This window comes from Ilyonectria robusta (assembly GCF_021365365.1).
Source record: "Ilyonectria robusta strain PMI_751 chromosome Unknown BGZ61scaffold_1, whole genome shotgun sequence".
NCBI lineage: Eukaryota > Fungi > Ascomycota > Sordariomycetes > Hypocreales > Nectriaceae > Ilyonectria > Ilyonectria robusta.
This window is the reverse complement of record NW_025764435.1, coordinates 4,863,326-4,881,739: the sequence shown is the minus strand read 5'-3', so window position 1 is coordinate 4,881,739 and position 18,414 is coordinate 4,863,326. Positions and strand designations below refer to the sequence as shown.

The following is an 18,414-nucleotide window of genomic DNA, read 5'->3' as shown; positions in this document are numbered from 1 at the left end:
ACGGACATGCCGAATCGTATGATGTTAACTTGACTGTGTTGTCTCCACTCTAAATTTAGATCAATCATTATGGTGAATGATGATTGCAAAATTGATGACGAGAAAGTACACCATGGCTGACCTCTGGCGATGATCTAGCTTGAGTGGAGTCATCGCTTAAGCTAACCTTCTCCTGAGACATCTCCTCCAACTCGATCTCAATTGACGAAGAGTGAAAATCCACTCATAATTTGCAAGGATAACTCAACCGAACTCCCAGATTACGGTGAGTCATGTCGTATGCGGTAACACTAACCCTGACAGATCCGGTTTACATCGGCAATGGCTATCTCTCTGCATTCCTTCGCCTCTTCTCTGCCTTAGTCTCTCAATCCCCGAAACAAGCCATTGAACTACTGTATCGCTGATCCCACCTCGTGAGCCCGCCTCGTGACCATATCTCGGAACCGATGCCGTGTTGGAGTAGTTGCCCGCAGTAGTCGTAGCGGGAAGCCATCCGGTTGTCGCTTACGCTAACCACGACGACACCCCGTCCCCGCTTGGTTGCAGATAGCGAACGCCATCGCGGCATCATGGCGCCACGGAAAGTGAGTATTCACAAAACATCGGGTGGAATGCCCGACTTCATGGCTTCAACCCCCTTCTAAAGAGCACATATATGCCGGCCGATCTCACTCTAGAGACTAAGCAATCAAATCAAAGCTTCACTTCAGTATTGCATAATGGGCGTCTCAAAATCCGACCCGCTCCTGGTCATCGGGGGCGGTGCTTTTGGCCTTTCGACCGTCTTGCATTTGCTCGACGCCGGCTTCCAGAACATTACCGTTCTCGACAAGGATGATGAGATTCCGTCTCGATTCTCGGCCGCCAACGACCTCAACAAAATTGTCCGAGCCGAGTATGAAGATCCCTTCTACACGGACTTGACCCTTGTAAGTGCCCCGAGTGCGGTTGGGCGTGCAGTGCTGACGCAAAGATATAGCAAGCAATTGCGGCCTGGCAAACACCTTTATTTGGCCCGTATTTCCACCAGGTTGGATTCTTGCACTGCGTCTCGGGTGAAGCCCCCACCGAGGCTCTCGACACCCTTAATAGATTCCGAGCCGCAGCAGAAATTCACCCCAAGATCAAGCCCAAGGTGGTGTCGATTGACAGCAATGCCGATATTCGGGATCGCTTCTGGCAGTACAACCGAAGCTCTCTCCCCGGGTGGCACGGGTACCTGAACCAGCACGATGGCTACGCGCATTCTGGAGATGCCCTGAAGGGAATATACAAGGCGACAAAGGCCAGAGGTGTCAAGTTCGTCCTCGGCGATGAGGGCGCCGTGAGTGAGATTGTCTATGAGAAGACATCTAAGGGACGGAAGAGCATCGGAGTCAAGTCTTCGACTGGCGTTTTCTACCCTGCCAAGCTGGTCATCGTCGCTGCTGGAGCGGCTGCGAGCAGACTTGTTCCCGAGATCGGCCAGCAGGTCGTGGCCAAGTCGTGGTCCGTTGCCCACGTCCACCTTACCGACGAAGAGACGTCAGCGCTTCGTGGCATCCCCGTCACCTATGCCCGCGATCTCGGCTTCTTCTTCGAACCTGACCCGAAGACCAACCTGCTCAAGCTGTGCCCCATGGGCGGCGGTTACATCAACACCGACCCGGGCACCGGCGTTTCCACCTCCCCGGAGTTCTTGGAGGACAGCGCATTCCTACCCAAGCACGACGAGAACCAGATTCGAAAGCTGCTGTCCCAGACTCTCCCTAGTCTTGCGGAGCGCCCTCTGGTGAGAAAGTCGCTCTGCTGGTTTGCGGACACTCAGGACTCGGACTTTATCATCGACTACGTGCCCGAGACATCCGACTCGGTTGTTCTTCTCTCCGGAGATTCTGGCCATGGCTTCAAGATGTTCCCCATTTTCGGAGCCTGGGTCAAGGACATGCTCACCGCGCCTGACAGCCAACAGCCTGTGCCTCGATGGCGCTGGAAGAACCCGTCTGTCAAAGACAAGGCCGGTGATTGGGGCGGCGCCGTCAGTTGGCGTCTTGGAGAGACGCGGGAACTTGTTGATGTGTTGCCCGGACAAAAGGCAAAGCTCTAGATTAGAAGCCACATGTATTTACCCTCTGTACCTGTCAATATAAGCATCAGAGCATCGCCACGAGAGCACATACGACCATATCCCCTAGAGAACTCAGGATCCCGTTCGATCTCCAACAGATAAGCTAGCGAGAGGTGGATTAGTAGTTGAGTCGGTGACGATCAGCGAATCCCCACTGTTGTATGTATTTTTGCTATTGGCTTTCCTTTTTGTTCCCCAGGCGTGACCTGGATTGCTTCTGGTTCTAAAAATTACAATATGCCGCGGTCCAGGTCGTCATAATCCATCGTGTCCACCAGACTGATTCAACGGTGTGTAAGAGACAGGAGGCATTTGTATCCTGCAATATGAAAGGTCTCAGTCAAAAGCAGAAATCCACCAATGACTCGTGACGACCTGACTACATGACAACTTTGCCAAAGGCTTCACCTAGGCCACTTTCGTTAAGCCACGCCTCTAACGCTTTCATATCGTTCCGGTTTGCTCGCTCTCCTCTTCTCTCGCCAATCATGTCCGTAATCTCTTGCATATCCTTGAACGCCCGTCTAACTTCCTGTCCTTCCTCTCGATAGCGCTCGCTGACTTTTTTATGATGCGAGGGAATGTCGCCCCAGCTCTCCGTCTTGATGAATTTCATGAATTCATCAATGGCCTGAGATCCTCCCTCGAGACATAACACGCCTGGCTTTCCAGCGAGAAGGAATCCCGTCAGTCCATAGGTTGGGCCGTAGTTTACGAGATCGTCTCGTTTTGACCGGGTGCTGATTGAGGGGAAGTAAAACCAAACGCGGACTATTGATGTATCTGCATGTCCATTTATTGCATCCACTTGTTTTAACCCTGCCAGATGCTGACACGCTGCCTCCTTGACATGTTCAATGACGGTCAATATGTCTCCGTCGGGGATTTCGGCAGTGAGGCGGGCTACTTCGCCTTTGCTCATCCACGCTGGTTGTTGTATTCTGGTTTTGACTGGTGATGCTTCCGTAGGTGCTAGTGCTTTTCCGCCTTTTTCGTAGACCAACGGTACAGACAAGCTAAGTTGCAGGGACTTTGTCTCATCTGAGCTATGGTCTTCATCAGAAACGTCCAGGCTAAGGAGCATGGTTATGCACTCCTCAGTACACTCAGGTACCGTCTCCCGATCACTCTCACACCAATCTCTGAGTGCTTCAAGTAAGTTGGACGATGCAGCATCAATCGATATAGCGTCATCCGACGCATACATGGCCATCAGGAGGTCGATCTGACCAAGCTGAAGCTCCATGAGATCTTTTGGCAGGACATCTCGACTCCCTTTATCAGTAGACATGACGATTGGGTGCCCATGCAAAGGCACTCGAAGGAGAATATGGCTTGACTTGTGACGGAGCTTCAGTGCAATTCATTCCACTCGTGCCTTGTTGTAGTTGGCCTCGTCATTCGCCGTATTCGGAGTTCGCTTGGATTTCACCCCGATGCAACGAGCAAAAAATGAAGCAATCACGTGATGGTAGAGCTCAACCTTAGCCCTAAATATGCCTCCACTGCTGGCTCTCTGCTCAGTGAGCTTAGCGGGTAACTTACACGTTGGCGTACGAGGCGATGTCTAGCCGTCAATTACAGAGAGTCACACTCCGCTGAATTACTGGCCAGAAATACTCCATGACGATAGACCTTCGGGACCATGGATTAAAGACGACTAAAAGTCCATCTTGGGCTACCCAACAGTCATTCACGAACAAAACAAGCTGTCGATGTCTCAATCGAAAATACTCGGGAAGCTGAGGTCGTAGGTCGCTTAGGCTGCGCTATAGAAGGCAACCCCGCTGTAGCACGCCCTGTAACTGCAGTGGGTAGTCCAACATAAAAGAACACCAGATGAATACCAAGATCCAGTACGAACCAATAAGCCGAGACTTTCCATGTTGTCTGATACGTCCAAAATTGGGTGCATCAAATTTTTATTCCAGAAACAACGACGTCTCAGACGGCCGCACCAGAGCTCCATCAACATCTTCTGCATCATTAAGTTACTCAGCCCGACTTCTCAGCAGTGCAGCACCTCCGCTCTCAGAATCATCATGCCGAATTCTGACTTCTACCGTGTTCTCAAGCTCAAGCTCAAGCTTGCTATGCAGGATCCTGACATGCTGGGGCCCCGATATCACACCATCATCTTCGTCGAGACAGAGGTGAAAGGCCCTGGCAGCGGGATGAAGCACCACGTAACGGGTGACATCGTCAATGGCATGCAATATGAGTCAATCCCATATCACATCTCCGACCAATGGGAAGATCTCGCCTTCAAAGAGGTCATCGGCTACACGAAAGCTTCGACCTATCCAACGGAATGGGATAGCCTTCTTAGTGATCTCCCGCCGCCGCCAAAACAAAAGGCTTTCAACATCAAAACTATGAAGACTGAACCAGTCAAGTCTTGGGATCCTTTGACTTTCTACAAACCTGGAGAGCCCCGTCGGCCGCTGGTAAAGTGCACCGAGTGGGTAGAACAGCAAGCAATTCCTAGCCTTATTGGCCAGGGCCTTGTTCAAAGTGAGAATCAGCCGTCTTGAACAATTCCAGCAGATTATTTCCCACATCAGTTAAATGAATGAGGAATAGAGAGGATTAAGTTTAGCTCAATTAACCTCAGTTCAAGATAGAAATATCTCACAAGCATGAAAGCTTTGCTCTCCAGCTGGTGTAACGCAGGCCCAACGGCGGCATGACCCATCACGCTACCCTATGCTTATTAACGCTGATCATAAGTTGACTGAGCAGACAAATGCAGTTTCTCTTCGTTGGAGGAAATTCCTTGCCCATGCGCGAGCTGTTCGTATGGTTCCGCCCCCCCAATCCCTTCCACAAGCACCACGCAGCATATCAACCTGGCCCAAATTCTACAATTTAAGAAACACTCAGGTTCCTGTTCCAGAGCGCTTCCACTTCCTTCACTACCCACCGGGCCCGTACCCGTAATGACCCAGGGCTTGTAGTTGACTAGCCCACCGCCCCCCGGAAAAGCCCAAGACTTCCCCCGCATTCTAGCCAGCCCAAATGCCCAAAGGCATGATCACGATGACACGATCCCGAAGGCTAGCTTGTGGGGGAAGTCCGAACGTGGGCAGCTATTACGTACATTTGTCGGGGTTGGATGGTATTTGCCCACAAGCAAGTCGCGCCGTGGGAAGGACTTGAATGGGTCCACCCAAAATTCACCCAGCCCGCATGCTGACTAGGTAAACACCTAGATACGCTTTCAACCCCTCACAACACCTTCTCCAAAAGACACCCGGCCTTCTTGGGGCTTGAGCTTGGGCTTGCCCGAGAGGCGAGAGTGGGAGTTGGCGGTACGCACGACCGGGAGGCCTTCCGATGCTGTGCTCAACGCGATTGGAGGGGCTCTCCACACCCACGTCCAAACGGTAGCGCTATCGATCGGGACCTGTCCCGGTCTCGCGGTTGCGGCAGGGCTTCCGGTGTGAAGATATGACAGCTTGAGTCGTGTCGGGGCAAAGATAATTATGGAGTAGGAGCACAGGACAGCTTCCTGAATCGTATCCCGGGCTCTTACGACTGATAAAGGGCTGATGGCGGTGTGGTGATAAGCCTTGCGCTCGTGGTAATTCGTCGTAATCATCTAGCCTATTCGCCATCTCTTCGTCGGCGTACTCAAGACGGGCCTTATTACGGATATCCTTATCACTATATTAGACGGCAGCATATCAGCAAGCTCAGCCTTTCTCAGTCAATGGGTTCAATGGGCTGGGAGCCCACCTCGCCATCCCCCCATCCCCACGTTCCGCCCGCCGGGGTGTGGTGTCCGGCCGTAACCTTCTTCAACCATGGCACCGACCAATTGGACCTCTTGTCGCAGTCCAAGTACTTTGCCCACCTGGCGCAGTCCGGGCTGACGGGGATTGTCGTCCTGGGCACCAGCTCCGAGGGCTTTCTTCTCACCAGGGAAGAACGCTTCCTGGTCATGACGACGGCCCGCAAAACGGTTGGCCCGGCTTTTCCGCTCATGGCCGGCGTTCGGGCTCATTCGACAAAGCAGACATTGCAGTTTGCGGAGGATGCGGCCAAGGCTGGCGCCAACTATTTGCTTGTGGCGCCGCCGGGATGCTTTGGCAAGGTGACGAGTATGAACGTGGTCCAGAGGTTCTTCGTTGAAGTTGCAGCCCGATCTCCTCTCCCCGTTGTCATTCACAATTCCCCCGACGTCTGCAACGGGCTTGACATTGGCTCGGAGACAATTGTATCCCTTTTTCGCGAGAGTGCCGCTTCTCATCCAAGCGGCAGGTCCAACATTGTAGGAGTGAAGCTTACATGTGGCTCTGTCGGGAAAATCACCCGGCTCTCGGCCACGCTGGGTCCGGGGCAGTTCTCAACCTTTGGCGGGCAGTCGGACTTCCTCATCGGCGGGCTGGTGGCCGGGAGTTCGGGATGCATCGCAGCGTTTGCAAACGTCTTCCCCATGCTGACGGCCAGGATATACGCCCTTTACAAGCAGGGCCGGATAGACGAGGCCGTCAGGTTGCAAAAGGTAGTAGCATTGGCAGAGAGTCCTTGCAAAGGCGGCATAGCACCGACAAAGTTTGCCGTTGCGTGTTATTCGGCCAAAGCTGCCGGCATCGAGAACGCAGAAGAGAAGCTAGAACCGAGACACCCATGCGACCCGGTCGGGGAGCCGCAAAAAAAGCAAGTAAGGGAATCGATGGTGGAGGCAGCAGTGATGGAGCAAATTTTACGAAATAGAATCCAATACCGATAATGGACAATGCCTTGCGTGAATCATGAGACGGCCGCCGAACCGTGGGATGTTGGTGAAGGCGCCACTGTTCGGGGCGTAGCACTCGCCCGCACCCGCCAAGGCTCGGGGCATGCTCGGTAACTAAATATCTTGTAGCGTGATGCATTAGCGGTCAGATTGGAGCAGGTGGTGCTGGAATTAGCTGTAAACGACGTCGGCGAGCGCTGTTAGTTCGGGATTGATGCAGATAACAAGGCAAAGGCGCCTTTGTGCCGAGTCATTTGAGGCGGCTGAAGATTGGGGGAGGAGCAGTGGATCGCCACATGAAAATGGTCAGAAAGGATCAGGGCTTACTAGTGAGTCCACTGTCATGGTGTAAGAGGCTTCGAGTGAAGCTATTGTAGGAGTACTACCGTCGTGATGGGGGTGATAACGAGGACACCCACAGCACTCTGTCGTATCTGTAGCCTCAACCGCTAGGGCAATTGATTAGGCCCAAGACTCAAGTCCTTACCCCGCATCTCGCTAGTCGTAGCCCAAACTCGGCCAGCTCATCACCATCTCTACTGTCAGATTGCTGGTTAGGTAGCCTAACAGGATCCTCGGCGGCAATCCCAGTCCCCTTTATTAGGGTAAATATCCAACATCTACAGGGATCCCGTGACTCCCTAGGTCCCTGGAGCACAGCGCCGAACACATCATTTGGCGTAGCAAGTTATACGGACGCATAAGCCGAGCCCCATCGCATTCCCCCCCGACGACCAGCACAACAGCGCCAGCACAACGCTCCTCAATCTAGAGATAAACACGGCTGACCTTTTCCCGGAATGCCGTCGCCAGCTTCGCACTCCAGGAGGCTCTCGGGAGCGCCAGACTCGTCCGCCAAAGGGCGAGGCCGCGTGTCCAAGCGATCCGGCAACGCGTGTGTGGCCCTGGAAACATGCCCTGTCCAACGCCCGGCACCGCTGACCGTGAAGCCTGCAGCTGTTCGAGGTGCCGCAAGCAGAAGATCAAGTGTTCGGGCTCGCAGCCTTGCGACGCCTGTCAGAAGCGCAAGCTGTCGTGCGAGTTCGATGAGCGCGACCAGAAAATACTCGTCACCCGCGGGTAGGTGGTCTTGTGTCGCCGTCTCCCAGCAGCAGCCCGTTGACATTCCCGTAGGTACATCATCGACTTGCAGCAGCGAGTAGAGAATCAGAGGCGCACCGAGGGTCTCGAGTATGTCACTCCTGGTTCGCTCGAAAGCAGCCATGAGGTTGGCAGGCCGGTTGACGACGGTTCGTCCTGTCCATTACATGCCGCCGCTTGAAGCAGATGCTCACCCGTAACAGGCGATGTCGCCGCGACGTCTTTCAGAGAGGAGGATTCCATCGTCATCCCGTCAATCGACAGGCCCGAGTCAGACAGCCAGAGCTCCAATAGCCGCTCAAGATTGGACCCTGTCGCTTCCACCCTCACAAACCCGCTATCAACAGGGCAGTCAAAGTTCATGACGTCCGCTGAGGGGCAAACTTGTCAGTCGCCCATTCTTTTATTCGCCATAAGATGCAATCTCTAACACCACCTAGACTACCTTGGCACCTCATCAAATTGGTCCTTCGGCCGTCGCGTTCTCAGTCTGACGCATGAGTATGTCTACCACACCCCCGTCTCCACAGGAACTCTCCTGTTCGATGGCACGGCGTACGACCTGGGCTGGGATGGTTCCCGGACTACCGTCCCTCCAGAAGCCCATCCCCTCCCCAGTCTAGACCATGCCATCTACTTGATCAACACGGTCAAGTTTCACTGCAGTCAGGTCTTCCATCTGTTTGACGAGGAGTCCTTTATGAAGTACATGTACGACTTTTACTCTGACCCCATCAACCAGGAGACCGGATCAGATCTTCGATACATCCAGTTATTACTCATTCTTGCCTTTGGCAAGGCATTGGTTGAGAACAACTACCAAGCCAAAAAGCCACCTGGGGCCGAGTATTTTCTTAGGGCACTGCGGCTTCTGCCAAGTACGCATGCCCTTGTCCAGGAGACAATTCTATCAACAGAGGTGCTCTGCTGCATAGCTTTGTACTTCCAATGCCTGGACTATCGAAACTCGGCTCATAACTTTGTGAGTGTAACAAATCCCTCCAACGCATGAGACCGTACTAACATTCATCTAGATTGGCCAAGCTATACGGATTGCTCTCTTGCAGGGGATGCACACCGATATGCCTCGACAACATTTAGGGGATCATCTCGTCGAACGGAGTCGAAAGGCATGGTGGACTGCCTACGTTTTGGACCGCGAAATGACCTCTTTGATGGGCTTACCGCAGTCCATCAACGACGACGATGTGCATCCTTCGCTACCACACTTTTCGGGCTCTAGTCATCGCATCGCCGCTCTGAACATGCAGATTCGACTTTCCCGTACCATCGCCGCCATCAACAGAGGTAAGCAAATCGATATCCCAACTGTCTTCGTTCCTAAATCGTCCCAGGAGTATACGGAGCCGATGGGCGATTGAACAAAAAGTTCTTGCTCAGCACCAAGGATGTTCTGTCAAATATCGCAACGCTGGCCGACGAACTCCAAGAAACCTTTCCGATGCAAGTCGACCAAACCATCAACGGCGTCTCAAGGACATCGGGCTATTTGCATCTTTTATATCACCAGGTAAGTACGTTGGAACCCAAGTAATGACCAGGAGCCTAACCATCCTCAGTGCATCGTTCTCGCAACGCGACCGTTGTTGTTTTGCTTCTTGAAGATTCGATTCGAGTCCCCGGCTTCCTATCTGGACACGCTCAATTCTTCTCAAACTGTCTGGAATTTGATCAAGATGTGCATGGACTCCTCTCAACAGATGATCAATATCCTATCCTGTCTACAAAGTCAGGGTCTTTTGGGTGAGATATGACACATCTCTCATTAGAGTTTGCCTGCTGATGTTTAATTTCAGAGACATTTCTTCCGTTCGACCTCGAGCCGCTCTTCGTGTCCAGCCTGACTCTCCTCCTCGGGCCAGTCCTCAACCCTCGATTATTGGAGAACGAATCCCTCTGGCGCCAAAAATCCCACACCATCTTCAATGAGATGGTGGGGAAAGGCAACTTGATTGCAGAGTTTCGGCAATCCGAGTTGCAGCAGTTGGACGACATGTTGAGGCGCCTGCCTGCCACTACTGGACAATCACCCACTCCCAACAACCCCGACCAAGAAATTGTGGACAATCCAGTGGCCCCGGGGATGGATGATAGTGCTGTTGATACTACAATTGCTGGGTCGAACGACGAGGAGACATTGTCGTCTCTTCTTCCAGGTATGGAGGAGTATAGCACCGATGTGTGGTTGACCACTGCACAAATCATCGACATGGCGAACTCCATTGCAAACAGCGATACGGAGTGGGTATCACACACCATCACAGAACATGATATCTGGTAGATTTGGTGACATAACTCGGCGCATCATGGTAGATGTCGACTACCTTGCTCTCTTAATCTAATTTGACAGCGGTGTTAAAGTCCGCGCATGCCTGTAGCTATATGGGGTCTAGGAAAGCAAGTCAAAACTGTCACATCATGGACCACTGAGTATATTTGTGAAGACAAGCAGTACGGTAGTGTAAATAAGCAACTCCTGCCATATTTTGACTTGAGATGGTAAAAGTACAAGAATGACAGGGCAAGCAAGGTGTGTTTTTATGTGTGTGTTCGGAAATTCCGCACACCGACAGTCTCGCCTATATTTTATCCCTACCATTAGTTAGCCAAGTTTCAGTGTCTTCTTTGCCACAGTACTCAAATCTATGATAGTCCCTGCTCCCCATCATACCTCCTCCAGACATACCATTAGCGACATAGTTCGTTTAACCACTACCAGCAGTTAACTAAATGGAGAACGTGAATACCGCATAATTTTATCAGCAATCTATCTAATCTCAGTCATCTGCCGCAGTGATTGGAGAATCTTCTTCTTGGTGTATTTTGCTATAGTGGCAGCCATCCCCTTGGGGCAAGATTGCTGCAGTTGCCACGACTGTTTAGAATCCGTGGCTTGTAATATGTTGTGTAGTATGTTCCGTTTACTAGAAAGTGTCTCGCTTCTCTCCATTATGTATAATCCCCCATTCTCTTTTTTATGAACAGAGTATTATCATACTCGAAATCACACTTAGAAGCTCCAGGCTCGCAAGCCTTTAAGCCGTGTCTTTCAACGTCTGTCAGCAGACCAAACCGTGACTTTTTATTGCTTTGCATTCTTGAAATTACATTTGCCAACAATCTCCCATTCTCTTATGAGAGTCAACGCAACACAAGAGGTGTCACAAATTGTGCTCCCAAGCTACCAACGGCTCCCATCCCCATTCCCTCCTATCTCACATATATCTGCGCACTGAGACGAAAAAAGTGGCACCCAGATGGCCAGCCATAATTAATCAATGAAGAATACATATTTAATAGAGACCACGAGGTTTCCCCAATGCCATACTCTGATGGAGCGCTAGCCATATTAATGATTAGTATTGCCAGCCCCTCGACAATTCGGTTTACACTCACGGGCCCCTACACCTGATTACGCGACTACCTCAGGCCTCATCAGTGAGTTTTGCTGTCGCACTTAAACGGTGCACCAATGTCCAGAATCCGAATGTGACCGACGTCTGACCGTCACGGCTCGAGCCCGACAACAGCCACATCGTAATCCCCTACGGCTACCACTTAACCCCATTAGATTACCCAGACCTTCGATGATTTTTGAGCTCTTTTTTCTCTCTCAGGAAGCCCTCCGGCAGCCCTGCCGTAGTCCGCCTGCAACGAGCTCTTCTCGGTCTGCTAAATCCCTGCCGCTGATGTCGTGATGTGACTCGCTCGCTCCCTGTGGCTTAGGACTAATTGAGCCCCAATCAGCTCTAACCCCAGTCAGTTACCCCCTTCACTTCATAAACGGTGGTGGGGCTTCAAATTGCGGTGGCTGGAACTAATTTCCAGGGTAAAGAAGCATAGCTCACAGCTACAGCCCACGCCGTGTCCGCATTTTCCACCTGGGATACAGTATATCACACCCTATGACCTTGTGCTTATTAGCCCTCGCTGGAATGTGCCAGTGACTTCCAGTCCGAGCCACCAAGCAACATTACTTACTGACAATTTCTTCAATTCGCCGAGCACTGGGGTGCAAGCATAATGCACGCTCAAGGCCACCGAAAATAATGCATTGAAGTCGCGTGGAATGTCCCAGAAAATCATCAAGCGACCTGGATGAGCTGGTGATGTGCTTGGTCGGTTAAGGTTGATGCCACTCCTCAGGTGTCCGGTTATTCGTGATTGCAGCCGCTTGGCCTGGGTATTTATGCGAGGACATGCTAGGAGCGAAATGGAAATTCATGCGGTTCCGTAATAAATAATGCAAGTATTCCTGATCCAGCATCCAAATCTGTTACCCTATACCAGGGGCTATTGAACCGGTGTCCGCAAGCATTGCCGGATGCTGTTACTATTACTAAACCTTCAATGCAGGATTACATATCACGGAAGTTTGAGGGAAACTTTAATTTCTCTGGGCGTTTACAGTCCGAGATACACCTACTTGAGGTTCTCTCCATCCAAGTATGCAGCATGCGAAGGTGTTGTTCAAGCTTACGGAACCTTTCTTACCACATGAACCACGGGAGCTTCATATCGAACACCATTTATTGTTATTCGTAAGATTCATGCCCATGAATCGTCCTGGTGGAATTTTCTATATTTTGTGAGGCACGGGGATCTTGAGGCCAGAGGTAGTAAAGACTCGTTGTGTAAGGCCCAGTGACAATAACAGCTCGGGTAGAGTCACGTGATCTCACAGGGGTCAAGATCAGGCCCCACTATTAGATACCCTTATTAGCTAAATTACCACCACCTCTTTCGTTCTTCGGAACACTTTGGTCTTTGAAACGATACAGAGAAGATGTAAGTACATTTGGAAAGCCTCCGGGTTCGAACCCGCTCGAAAACAGTTTACTAACCCCGTTACAGTAGCATGGCCCCTGCACTAAGGATGACACGCTCTTCAAAGAGAAGCTACAAATTTTTTTGATCTTTTTTTTTTTCATTTTGTAAAATGTCCGCACTTTTTTACCCAGCTACCGGGTCGCATTGGACTCATTGACTGAGCGCGGTAATCTGGCCGCGCTCCCGACTGAGACTCATTTCCCGACTTAAAATATCAGAGCTCTTGTCCGGGAGTGAGAACTCGGAATATTTACGCGGATGCATTATCTAGATATCCCACCCTTTAATACTCTTGCTCCTGACACAATTTATTATTTGATTCCACTGTAGAAATACCATAACACGCCCCGCCGGAGATCCTAGATATAGTAATCTCTTCGCAGGATATTTAAACCAATCCAAGTCCAAGATCTTCAGCAAGCCGACTCTTGTGAAGGTGTCTGGACGGTCCTCCACCTCTACGAACACTAAACCGTAATCCTTGAAGCGGTTAACTTTGTTGGACCTGCACATCTTGATGCTCCAGGCTGCCACTACCGCGGCGATTGTAACAAAAGAGCTCCGGAATACTTTGTCCATTTTGTTGATTTGGTCTTGCTTGTCCTTATCGTCGTTTTGCATGATGCACAAGGCGTCCCCTTGACGGACAGTGTTGAAGGGATCATGGACTGTAAGGAATGTTTGTGGCTGCAGGGCGGCTGCTGAAGGTTTGGTGGCTACAAGTTGCGTGCTCTGCCTTATCGCTAAGACTGAGACGGCCAAATCTCGGCCGAGTTGTGACTGGGCACCGATAAGGCGGGGTGGAAATGGAGAATCTCGGCCGTGAATGCTGACAACCTCCCTATAACAGGGCAAACTTTGCATCATTCATCCTATTTAATTTCATCCGTTGCTCTACAACTCGGAATTACAGTGCCTGCCTCATCGATAATCTACCGACAGGCAACAGACTACCAGCTCAGCTGTCCCTCCAACCAGAAGCATGGCCGACAAATCTATCCCCAGTATCGACTTTTCCGGTAGGTTCTATCTACGTTTGAAGAACCAGAGTGGACTGAACTCTCACTAGCAAGCAATGGATCGGACAAGGCTGCCTTTGCGGATCTCGTTGATCAAATGCGAGACGCTTGCCAGAGCCACGGATTCTTCCAGCTCACAAACCACGGAATACCCCAGTCTTCTCTCGATGAAATCATCGAGTGCTCCAAGGAATTCTTTTCCCTTCCTCTTGAAGAGAAAGAGAAATATGACAAAGGTGGGTGATATCAATAGAACGAATTCTCCGTTGAAATCCCCGGAAATTATTGACGTGGTTCATCAGATTTGACCCAAAGCCACAGAGGGTATGAACGACTTCGAGCTCAGAACTTTGAGAAAAGGACCGAGGGCGATCTCAAAGAAGGGTACTACTTCGGGCTAGATCTGCCTGAAGATCATCCGAGTGTGCTCGCGAAGAAGTTCAACCTTGGCCCCAACAAATATCCCCAAAATGTGAAGGATCCGGCAGAATTCCGTCGCAGGATCGATGCCTACTACAACTTGATGCTCGAAATTTCGGAAAGACTCGTGCGCATTCTCTGCAAGACGCTTGGGGTCGACGACAGCTGGGTTTCGAAATTCGTCGACACACCTATCGCCACTCTGCGATTGCTTCACTACCCTCCTCAGCCCCCCAATGCGTCGGATTTGGAGAGAGGTAACAGGCCTGGCAACTTTGTGGTATTTAGTAACTAATGAATTTACAGGTATTGGCGCTCACACTGACTTCGGAGCCATCACCATTTTGCTTCAAGACTTGGTCGGCGGCCTGCAAGTGTGGGATCGAACATCTTCCGAATGGATAAACGTTGTACCAACCAAGGGCGCATTCGTGGTCAACCTGGGAAATTTGATGATGAGATGGACAAACGACCGTTATCTATCGAACCTCCATCGAGTCATCAACAAATCAGGGCAAGAGAGATATAGCATTCCATTTTTCTTTGCAGGAAATCCGGACTTCTTGGTTCAATGCTTCACGGATTGCCAAGATGAAGAGACCGGAGCAAAGTATCCGCCCATCACTGTTGAAGATTGGATGTCTGGACGATACGCCGATACCTATGGAACTTCCAACACGAAAGCTGTCGACGATCTATCTCAGGACAAAGTCGCAGGTCTAGCATAGGATGTGTTTAATTTGCGAATCTAAACCAAAGAGGCATCATTTGATATTCAGTACAAGTCATGCAGCTGGTGAAAGGACAGCCGATTGGGTATCTTAAAATACTATGGACTAGATTCGGAGACGCATCAATTCTTCCTCACTGCTAGCTCACTTTTGAGCATTCTTCTCATCATCCCTCGGCGTCGCCACTCCCTCCTCGCTACCATCGCTAGTAGAGATACCCAACTGGGCGGTATCCCAACCCTGGCTCTCAAGATACTCCCGAAAGCGCAGGTCCTCGTGTGTGATGGTATCCTGGCCAACGTTGGGAAGGCAGAACATGACAATACCGGCTGACAAAATGCACAGACTGGAGGCGACCCAAAATGGATACTGTGCTGTCTTGACAGCGTTATCACCACCAGCGGCCTGGATATAGGGGAAAACCCAGGTGCCCACGAAGGCGCCAATCTTGCCAATCGCAGCAGCAATTCCATAGTATCGTCCACGCACACCTGTCGCGCAGGTCTTGGCAGCCAAAAGACCAATGTTGTTGCCGGGGCCGAGCTCGCCGAGGGAAAGGAAGATGCCGTAGACAACAGCGAAACCTGCGATGTGCTGCGAGATCTTGGAGTAAACGGCAGCCATAATAAATCCCACGATGGCCTGGAGAGAAACGCCGAGGACTAAGGCGTGCTTGGGACCAATCCAGTCGCTGACAAAGGCACCAATAAGTGTACCGGGAAGGTAGAAGAGGTTGATGACAGTGTTCCAGCCAAAGACAGTCGTAAGCGGGGCTGTGTCATTGTAGATTCCAGCCAGGATTGAAGATGAGTAAATTCCAAAGGCATAGACGGAAAACTATACACTTGGTTAGCTTCCTTGAAAATGCTCGGTTCATCTCAAACTTACGTCGTAGAGGAACCAAACAACGCTCACGCAAAGGAGGCGCCACCAGTAGAACTTCAGGATGAGGAGGTAGGGGGTCTCTTTCCTCATGGCGTTTTTGGAAAAGTCTTCGGGCTCCTTGAGTCTCAATCGCAGGACAAACAAGATCAAGGGGAAGATGACGCCGATACCCAGACTGGTTCTCCAAATGGTGCTGTAGTGGCCATTGTGAGTTGCAGCCGCAACCACATCTAGATTAAATAATTAGAGAAGAAGGTATCGAAGCATTTGGCACGGTCACTAACAAGGAACGAAGGCACCAATGACGAAACCAAAGTCAATCATGGAGTTGGTGAAGAGGATGAACCAACGATGGCGAGTTCCCGCCTTCATCTTTCCGCTGGTCTCAGCGCAACCGACACTGCCAGCTGGGTACTCTCCTATCGGGACGTTAGCGTGAGGATGGAGAGAGACAGAATCAAGGGAGTCTTACCGCCAATACCAATTCCGACAAAGAATCTCCAGGCGGTGAGCATGTTGAACATGGCCACATTGTCTCCATGATAATAAGAACCGGCTGCCAGGGCGGTAAAGATGGTCAAGATGATGGTTGAGATCAACAATGAGTTTGTGCGGGACCACCTATCGGCGAGAAAGCCAAAGGTAAGCTGGCCTACAACGGTACCGACAAAGGCAATGTCGGAAACATATTTCTTGGCATTGGAACCGGTGTAGACGGTACCGTACTGAACCGCGAGGGTGGTGCTGACCGAACCAATGACCTAGATGAAGCACTGTCAGAGTCGGGACAGCAAAGACGTGGAGTGAATCATCTCACGTTGTTGATGTAACCGTCTGAGAAAAGACCAGCACCGCAAGCAAAGACGGGCAGGGCATTCTGGAACCAAGATCCTTCGGAAACAGGTGTAGATGAGGTCTCGTCATCTTCGTCGCTATGGGAGCGAGGCGGGTTTTCCTCCCCCTTGTTGAATCCGAACATGGTTGCGGATTGGAGAGATCCGTATGCGACAGTGACGAAGACAGAGGAAAGGTGACCAATTTGGACGGAGAAGTTGGGGGAGAATATCGGGAGGATGATCGACAGTGTCAGATGCAGGTTATAAAGCGAGCAGCGGATTAGCGACGGGTCACACGAGGGCGGCCCGACAGCCCAGATAGGTCAGGAAGCTAAGGTTCGACGGAGAGCAGCCATATCTTCGGTATCAGATATGGAATAGCAAGAGGGCGAATTATCCGTGGCCAGTGTTCCCGGCAGTATCATCATGTAAGGATACTCGGTCCATATTGGGGAGCTTGCGACGCTCTGCCGGGGAGCACATGCACATGGAGGGCGCCGTTGGGTCACAGCGAGTGATAGCACCGCGCAGTCAGGCGTCTCATTTGCGTGCTCCACGATTGAGCTCTCCACACGAGTCCACGGTCGTATCTGTGGGGTGCCGCGAGCTCGGAGGCGAGCCGTCAATGGGCCACGAGCCGGGAGCTACACGGATGGATTCAGTCCCTGGTCACTGGCCGAGCACAAGTGCGTGCCGGTGAGGGCTGAGATGGTTGGTTATCCTGTTCGACATCGCCAGAGCTCGCTGACGCAGGGCTCCCGACTTGGCATCGGCTGAGAATTGCCCGCTGTCGATTTTTTGCCTCGTTGGGTTACACGTTGTATCCACACGACCCACGGGACAAGCTAGTCGGAAGTTCCATGCCGGAGAGTGCTGCTACCACCAGCTGCTCTGTTCTCCAGCCTAGTCGCAGGCCTTTTGCGTCGCACGTGAAGGATGCAGGCTCTACGGCGAGGCCGAGAAGATCTTATCACGCCGGTGGTGGTGATCGCCTCTGTTGCAGCTCTAGTCGCGATGCCCTTCCTTGCTCACGACCAACGCACGCGACCATTGCGGTAGGTCGTAACATCTACGCCGCAAGGGAGTGGATCCTGACTGGAATCCTGCCCGGGTAACACGGCTCTGGGAATCCATGACACAAGAAGATTAGGTCCACCATGGATACAGGGACTTTGTGTTGTCGCCGCGGCAATTGAGTTTCTCATCAACGTCGGCTCATGTTTCTTCACACGTGGCACCCGTGGGCTGTCTTCCGAGGTATGTGTCCAGCCTCATTTCATCAGCGTTGTGGTGATCATAAGTGCCTCAACCATTGCCATCTATTAGGCCTGATGAACTCAGTGAAACGTAGCATTTGAATATGGAGTAATAAGCGTCTGTGCTTCTGTTATGTTCAACATGTCTTAAGATGGGACGTCGACGAATCACTTTGGTTGCATCTAAGCAATATGCGACATTATAATTTCGAGTATGCAATAGTCGATCTAATCCATGTAAAAATAACAAAAATGAATCCAGGACGGGTATCGAAGGGGATTTTCTCTTGTTGATCTTGGACAACAGGGAAATGTGTCGCGTGCGAAATGCACAATGCGGAAGGTGTCGCGAAGCCTACCCTGTACTATCAACAAATTCCTTGGCAAAGTTGAATACCTAGCTTAGGTGAAACGTTTTTTACTATTGGCTGGATTGATTTGAATACGGCGCGGGCTTAAACATT

The 18,414-nt window shown here is 51.2% G+C and overlaps 7 protein-coding genes across 7 annotated transcripts; 5 read left to right on the top strand and 2 right to left on the bottom strand.

The window, feature by feature from the left end:
- The first annotated feature begins 658 nt into the window (after positions 1-658).
- On the top strand, positions 659-2,155 carry BGZ61DRAFT_379335 (FAD dependent oxidoreductase). The gene is made up of 2 exons (XM_046242608.1): positions 659-932; positions 983-2,155. Exons 1-2 carry the CDS (start codon positions 723-725, stop codon positions 2,087-2,089), a joined length of 1,317 nt encoding a protein of 438 aa, XP_046113148.1. The 5' UTR covers positions 659-722; the 3' UTR covers positions 2,090-2,155.
- A 22-nt stretch (positions 2,156-2,177) lies between these two features.
- On the bottom strand, positions 2,178-3,526 carry BGZ61DRAFT_439960 (uncharacterized protein). Its single transcript, XM_046244419.1, has one exon. It carries the CDS (start codon positions 3,399-3,401, stop codon positions 2,490-2,492), a length of 912 nt encoding a protein of 303 aa, XP_046113147.1. The 5' UTR covers positions 3,402-3,526; the 3' UTR covers positions 2,178-2,489.
- Positions 3,527-3,983: 457 nt separating this feature from the next.
- BGZ61DRAFT_439959 (uncharacterized protein) lies at positions 3,984-4,970 on the top strand. The gene has a single exon (XM_046244418.1). It carries the CDS (start codon positions 3,994-3,996, stop codon positions 4,642-4,644), a length of 651 nt encoding a protein of 216 aa, XP_046113146.1. The 5' UTR covers positions 3,984-3,993; the 3' UTR covers positions 4,645-4,970.
- Positions 4,971-5,831: 861 nt separating this feature from the next.
- Positions 5,832-6,845, top strand: BGZ61DRAFT_336967 (uncharacterized protein; the record flags this gene model as incomplete). Its single annotated transcript, XM_046239013.1, has 1 exon — positions 5,832-6,845. One exon carries the CDS (start codon positions 5,832-5,834, stop codon positions 6,843-6,845), a length of 1,014 nt encoding a protein of 337 aa, XP_046113145.1.
- An 806-nt stretch (positions 6,846-7,651) lies between these two features.
- BGZ61DRAFT_489281 (uncharacterized protein) lies at positions 7,652-10,254 on the top strand (the record flags this gene model as incomplete). Its single annotated transcript, XM_046250198.1, has 10 exons — positions 7,652-7,771; positions 7,809-7,838; positions 7,876-7,931; positions 7,986-8,101; positions 8,183-8,338; positions 8,393-8,934; positions 8,987-9,260; positions 9,308-9,483; positions 9,533-9,716; positions 9,770-10,254. The coding sequence occupies 10 exons, from the start codon at positions 7,652-7,654 to the stop codon at positions 10,252-10,254; spliced, it is 2,139 nt and encodes a 712-aa protein (XP_046113144.1).
- A 3,531-nt stretch (positions 10,255-13,785) lies between these two features.
- On the top strand, positions 13,786-14,970 carry BGZ61DRAFT_526332 (putative oxidoreductase; the record flags this gene model as incomplete). The annotated part of the gene is made up of 4 exons (XM_046252935.1): positions 13,786-13,822; positions 13,873-14,058; positions 14,125-14,499; positions 14,549-14,970. 4 exons carry the CDS (start codon positions 13,786-13,788, stop codon positions 14,968-14,970), a joined length of 1,020 nt encoding a protein of 339 aa, XP_046113143.1.
- Positions 14,971-15,117: 147 nt separating this feature from the next.
- BGZ61DRAFT_338808 (major facilitator superfamily domain-containing protein) lies at positions 15,118-16,837 on the bottom strand (the record flags this gene model as incomplete). The annotated part of the gene is made up of 5 exons (XM_046239164.1): positions 15,118-15,810; positions 15,862-16,088; positions 16,143-16,277; positions 16,331-16,619; positions 16,676-16,837. The coding sequence occupies 5 exons, from the start codon at positions 16,835-16,837 to the stop codon at positions 15,118-15,120; spliced, it is 1,506 nt and encodes a 501-aa protein (XP_046113142.1).
- Positions 16,838-18,414: the final 1,577 nt, after the last annotated feature.